General features: G+C 47.8%; 1 protein-coding gene across 1 annotated transcript in view; it reads right to left on the bottom strand.

Annotated features, from left to right (window-relative positions):
- Window positions 1-1,019, bottom strand: part of LOC104492997 (retinoic acid-induced protein 3-like) — a 3,244-nt gene extending 2,225 nt beyond the window's left edge. Inside the window, exon 1 of the mRNA XM_010135611.1 lies at window positions 95-1,019. Within this exon, the coding sequence (XP_010133913.1) occupies window positions 95-1,019 (925 nt within the window). The remainder of the gene's footprint in view (window positions 1-94) is intronic.
- Between the last annotated feature and the right edge of the window lie 5,930 nt (window positions 1,020-6,949).

The following is a 6,949-nucleotide window of genomic DNA, read 5'->3' as shown; positions in this document are numbered from 1 at the left end:
CGGTCGCCCCCCCCCCCCCCCCCCCCTTTTAGTTCATGAGTGGTGCATGTGTGCTTAGGGCTGGGTGACAGTAGAATCATTCATTTCAGCATACCTTGCACAATTTCATCTTGAGTGTAGGCACGGTTGTCCACTCCAGTTGCCTGCTTTATGAACGTGGGTTGGCAGAAGTCATTTTCTGGAGGGTAGTCCTCCAGCTTCAGAGGGGCAGTGAGGAAACAGATTTCAGGGACAATATACATTATCAAGAAGATCCATCCATTGGACACCAGAGCAATGGCCACGACAGGATCATCCCAGCTACGTTTGTCTAAAACTGTGTTGCCTTTTGTGAGCATAGTGATCCAAACTACCCAAATGGCAATGGAGAAGAGGACAGTGACAAAGATGTGTGCCCCATGCCTCTTCCATCTTTTGTATGACCCACAAAACGTGAACATAGAAACCAAAAAGGTCAGAGCCATCAAGAAGAGCACGTAGATCAAAAGCATGACAAAGTCCTTGTTGGTCTCCTCTGGAGACATACTTAGAAATGTCTCTCTCTGGTTTACTAGCCTGGTGACTAAGTACTCAATATTGATCACAACTTGTACCAGGGCAAAGGCAAAAACGAGGAGCAGCAACACCAGCCAGGAGAAGGGCTTTCTTCCTCTCACTAGTCTGTTGAGGTTGCAGGCGTGGGTGAGGAGGCATGAGAAGCAGAGAGCAAAGATGACTCCAAATAGGAAGAAGCGAGTGGGGCGAGTCCTGTCATTGAGTTTAATTATGAAGGCAAAAGTGAGACCAAAAAGGCCGAGCATGCCTAAGAGAAAGAAGAAATAGATGGAGATCATGTGCCGCTTGCTGTTGTCTTGGACTTTACAGATGAGAAAGAAGAGCGACCAGATGAGGAAAATGGTGATGAGAATGCCAGCTGCAGCCAGCGACTCCAGGACAATCCCCCAGGCTGCCTCTGTGTCACAGAGCAGGTAATAGTCAGCATCGATGCTGCCACAGCCTTGGGGAGGTGACGTTGTCATCCTCTTGCCGTCTTGAGCAACGTCCTCTTGAAATGTTTTCCCAAAGCTGTAGAAGAAGAAAAAGACACAGGCTGTCATATCAGCCACGTGGGTGCTGCCAGCAGTGGTGAAGGAGAGGCAGGATAGACCTCCATCCCCACCACGTCAGGTAAGGACACCACAGTGGTAAGGACAGGGCTGTGGGAGCAGAGCTATCCCCCTGTTTGACAACAGCTCTCTATCAAGTGCAAGCCAAGCCCCTTAGCAGGAGACAATTCACCTTTCATATCCTCTGCACGATGCCTGAGGTTGTGCAATGTCATAGGGGTGTGGGAAGCAGGGAGAAGAGGAGATTTCTCAGGCATTAGCTTGGTGCCCTGCAGCGCAGAGGCTGAGCTGACTTGTAGCTTTTTTTGATACAAGAGCAGCTGTTCATCATAATACAGTTTACAGTCTTTTGACAAGTTCAAACAACATCAGTACCTTGTGACAATGAGATTCGGATGTGAGCAATGCACACTGCAAACTCATTCCTCTGTTTCTTTTACCTCTTGCTTTTTCTGGCTTTTGTTTGTGGCTGTGAATGAAGGGGAACTTTAACTGCCTTTTACCATGCAGATAACTAACCTTGATGTCTCCAGCATAGCTCTTCTCACTCCGATTTCAGTAGCCAATATAGGCCACCAACCATGTGCCCTAAACTCATATTACTTCTTCTCCACGGCAGTGCAGCAACAAGAGCTATCAAAAAGACCTTGATTCCCTCCCCAGGATATTGCCTTATGCTTACTGAAGGCCTGACATGTCAGAGCTAACGCTGCTCATTGCATGAGTAGTAACCACAAAGTTACTCCTTGAGGAGTTTTCAAGTCAAGAATAGACAAGGTCTTTAACACACGGAGAGCATTACTGCCGTGTTGTCATGAGGAGTTCAGTGCTGTCTGAGTAAGTCTGGTTTAAGCCTGTCTCACCAAGGGATAAGAGGGATTTTTAGGTAAGAGCTGTCCATTGCCAAGGGGAATTAAATTGCCTACTTCCTTGGGAGCCTGAAGCATGTGCAGAAACCACTGCATGAGGACGTTGGGCACTTTGTGGCTCATTACACAGACGTTGAATGAGTTTAGATCCCAGGAGCCAGGTACTACTTTCTAGGTACCAAAATGCTCAGTAAAGCTCAGATCTCTAAAATCTATCAAAACAGGAGTTTAGATACAGCATCAGCATTGAAACATGGTGGAATCTGGCCTCAGTGGTGATCTACAATGGAAAACCAAGGGCTTTCTCTTCTGATACGTAAAGAAAAAAATTTACCTTGCAAAATTTAGTCTTTAGTGCTTGCCATGCCATTTGCTTTGATTTTCCCCCTCCAGAACAACATACTGCAGTTACGAGGCTGGTTCTAAAACCCTTCCAACAGATTTTAGGGAGTGTAGGTTGAGTCTTTAATAAATGGCAGTTGATCTAATCAAGGATGAACAAAGGGGGAAAATACCACTGACTCACTCTCAGACCCACATATGCCTCAATGTGGCCTGCTTATAGATAGAGGAATATTTTTCCAGCTCTCACCGTATAAAAGATGTGCAGCCCTTCAAAAAGCTGGCTACAATAAAATGCAAATTATTCAAATATGCAGGAACTCTGGACTCCCATGGAGAGGATGGTATTAGTGAATAACACATGTAGGGGTTTTCGCAAATCACCGATCACAAAATTTTGGGGATTTATGATTTCTTATAGAAATAGCCTAGAGTTATCTGGACATTTGTAAGTAATAATGAACTTTTCTGAAAATCTGTGGAGCAAATGCTACAATTTTATTCACAGACATATATTGTTGATCAGATTAGCTTATCTATTCACAGCTCTGGTAGATACAGACTGGAGAGATACAGGCAGGTGAGGAGCCCAGAGAGCCAGCACGAAACCTCACAGCGGCACAGAGCACACCCATAGCTTTGGGTCCTGAGTGGCGCTTACTGGAAGTTGCCACAGCCCTTGGGACAAACAGAATGGAAAGAACCTCTCTGTCTTGGAGACCTGGGCCACCTGCACCGATTTTTACTCCCTTCTATTTTTTTTTTTTTTTTTTTTCTCCCTTCTATTTTTTTTTTTTTTTTTTTTTAACAGGGTAGATGTCCCATGAGGCATGAAGAGTTTCTGCCCTGTCTCCTGGATGAATGTTGCCCCCCAGAAGATGAGTCTGCTCATCCAGAACCTACAAAAGAGCCTGGGATTTCCAAGCGGGTCTGCAGTCTGTGCAAGGGAGTCTGTGCTGTCCAAATTTCACAGGTCACCCTAAATCATGCTTCTCACTTCAGTGCTAAGTCTTCTCCCTCCAGCCTAAGCCTCCTCACTCGTTCATACTTGTGCATAAAACCACCCATCCAGCCATAAAACTCAAATAATTTTCCAGGAAAGTCTGCCGTAACTCCCCCAGCTCCATCTGGCAATTCCATGTTATAGAGTCAAGGGTGGGAGGCATTCTCTGTTGGACGCGGCACCCCATGCCCCTGCTCTCCCACCTGCCAGAGCCATGGTCCTGCCCGCCATCCCGCCCCAGCTGCAGAAGGCAGCTCCAACCTGGTTCCTGTAGGACTTGAATTACCTTTCTGGGTCCTGCCTGGAGAACACAACCGGGAGGGTCCAGCTAGAGGAGGCAAACTACCAGTACAGCAGTTCACACCGTCACCTTCGCTTCTGTAACCGGCCGAGCAGCAGCCCCGCGGTCGCTCTCCCTGGGAGCTTTAACAGCTGGAGTGCTGAGGAGGTGTGGCTGAGCACGCCTATTCCAGTTCCACCGCCTCTCCGACAGCACAGGCTATGAAAATACAGTCCCCGTGCCAGGAAATGAAGTAAGGACTCCTGACGTCAGTGGGGCACTCACCCCTGTGTCGGGGTGGAGATGGAGCCGCTGCCTGTCCCAGCCCTGGGACGGCACTGAAAGCTGCTCAACCAAGTACCTGGTAAGTGCTCCCGTCTGACTCCCGGCACCTGTAGGTGGGGACCGTGGCTATGAATAGCCCTGTGTCCCCTCCCAGCTCCAAGCCTTTTGTTTCTTTGCATGTTTTCTTGCCAGGTAACTGCTCTATAGGTGGAAGACAAGGAGATTGTGGGATGCAAACGGGCCCACAGCGCCCAGAGGAAGAGTGGCTGCAAGAGACAGTTTTCTCAGAGCTGTTGCTGGGTCCTGCATCTGTGCGCTGGGACACATCCGCTCTGCTCATCTTGCTCCACGGTGCCAGTGAGAGCCATCAGCTCCTTTCCTGAAAAGAGCAGTTTGCCTTTCCTGGCGCCTCGCTCGGCCCAGCCCTGCTCTCTGAAGGCGCAGTTCTGTCTGCTCACGAGCACTGAGTCATTTTGTCCAAATTGCTGGCCCAAACAGCTAATGAATGAAGGCAATGACAAATTCCCCCTTGCTCTACATTGTGCCTCTGGCCTGACACACCTATCAGCACAATCCCATCCAAAGCCCTAGGTATCTCCAACTTGTTCATGACTTCATCTGTTACTTTAAACATTACTCACTGGGAACATTTTATTGTTCTGATTAAGGAATTGACATCAGGACCTATCCACACCAAACACTCAGTCCCTATATACAGCCCCCAAACCTGGAAGTCCCTCCCACCCCATGGAGGTTGTGATCCTTCCCAAAACTGAGGGAGCAGCTGTACATGCCTGTGCTGAGGATTGACTGCCCATGGTTGTCTCTCTTTATGTTAATTTTGTTTGTTTGAGGGCTCCTGGCCTATTTCCAGGTACTGATCCCTTTGGAATGTCACACGTGGAGATTACCACAAAACACATAAAAGAGAGTCCTCTCTTGCACATCCCCTAGAAGCAAGAGGGCCTGCAGGGATGAGTGGCTCATCAAGTGAAAGACAATGCTCAGTGCAGTCATTGTGGGATGGGCCATGCTGAACACTGAGACAGTTCCTCATGTCCGTCCTACTTTCATTTCAATGTAAAATCCTGAGGCTTCTTAGTAAAGGATTTACCAGGTTTCTTTACCTGAAATTAATCTTAACTTTAAAGAAGGTCCCAGGCTTAGTGGGGCAGCCAAGAAGGAGGCAGTTGTGAAAAATGAGAGGAGGAAAGGAGTAGGATGGAGAGGATTTTAGCGCCAGTTCAGTGGGACCCAACCTGCCTAGGAAGACAACCGAAGAAGCTTTCAAATGTCACTGGTCACCGACAGCTGATTTGCATCTTGTCAGAGCACATGATGGACTGCCAACATTCCCTACATTTACACAGGCACACAAAACCCCATGGAAGGCAGTGTGTCAAATTATATGAGAGGGAAAAGAGAAGAAAAATATAAGAAGAGTAACACTGACATTTTCCAGAATGCCTGAGAAATCATTGAGAGACAGTCATCAAACATGCCCTGTATTTTTGAAAGGCTAATAAATGGGTTTATGTTTAAAAAAACCACATCCCAAGTGATTTAACAGCACATAATGCTGCTGACTCGTGGTAGGTAGCTTGAGAAATGGTGCCTGTGGCTCTCGTGCTGTGACAAGGAGGGTGGAGAAGCATCGCTGGTCTACGTGGGCAAGTACAAAGGGCACAAGGTGAGATGATTGTCACCCTGCTTTAGGGACAGGGTGCAACTTACAGACAGAGGCACCTAAATTTAGATGTCTGATGGTTATTACCTGAATGTGAGCTTGGTATCTCAGCTTCCAAACAGCCAGAAGGTCAGAAGGACTGGCCCAGCTGATTGGATGCTGGTGTCTATTTTTGTGTACACTGAAATGCTCCCAGGTGGTGTGGGCTGAATTGACTGGGGCCTCACCTTAGTTGCTTGCACATCGGCATATAGTGTCATTTGAGATGCCACAGGGTGTCGGTGTCCTGCTCAGCTTCCAGGGACCACTCCAGAAGCATATAGGTCTCCCATACCTCCTGTATCAGATCCAGCAGTCTTGTGCAGATGTTTTGGATATCCTTAGGCATCTCAAATCATCATTGTAAGAACCAATGTATTGAGCACTGAATCTACACTGTCTATTTCAGAGCTGAGATACCCAGCTTATATTTAGATACCTAGATGTAGATGTCCACCATATCGACCTCATTCTGGTGCATCAGCATAGACAAATAGTTCATTGAAGGTACCGTACCTCAGTCACCTGTAACTCAGTCACCAGCATGGGGCTGGCATATAGGATATGAAAGCAATGGGAAACTACCTTTCTGGAGAATCAGCTCACACAGAATAACCTGGAGGATCTCAAGTGGTCCTAGGCATCAGTATCAATTACATTGTCACCTAGGTTACTACAAGGCAGAATTCTTCATTTGAGACAGTCATCCAGATTCCCACTATAGCTGGTAGAGAGAAGGAGGAACTTCTAGGGGAGTTTCAGTTGACTTATTTCACGATAAACCAAAGAAGTATCTGTTTCTCTCCAACAGAGGTGAAGGGAGACAAGATAATGAATTCAGATACAGATCTTTATACTTGCCAGATGAATCGCATAGCAAACCTCCAAAATCATTTCAATACAACCCAGCAGCAAAATGCTGATAACATTTGAAGTTCCTTTGGGTGGGAATCTGTTGATAGCAAAATAGCTTGCTTTGGCCATACAACCCTGGGCAAGAAAGCTGGCTGCTAGTGAATGGGAAGGAGCAGTGGCTATGGCTGATAAGAAGAGGCAGGGACAGCAGCAGTAACTGACCCCTTTGGGCAGCAGGCACCCCACCTTCCAGTCCTCAGGGAGCAGGATGAGTTGGAGGAGGAGGGCTGGGCTCTCCTCTGTGTCAGTGTTGTTCCTTACCCCTTCTCACTGCTGGCACAGCCTGGCCCTTGGGAGCAGCCCTCCCTTGGGATGCCAATTCCCAGTGCTACTCACGGTGCCCCGGACCAGCCCTGCTCCACCCATGGTGTCGCAGGGCTGAGCTGCCAGAGGAGGACAGAGTGCTGCTGCACCTCTCAGTTC

The sequence above is a fragment of the Buceros rhinoceros genome, unplaced genomic scaffold (genome assembly GCF_000710305.1).
Source record: "Buceros rhinoceros silvestris isolate BGI_N320 unplaced genomic scaffold, ASM71030v1 scaffold26314, whole genome shotgun sequence".
Taxonomy (NCBI): domain Eukaryota; kingdom Metazoa; phylum Chordata; class Aves; order Bucerotiformes; family Bucerotidae; genus Buceros; species Buceros rhinoceros.
The sequence above is the reverse complement of the archived record's forward strand: the minus strand, read 5'-3'. Positions and strand labels throughout refer to the sequence as shown.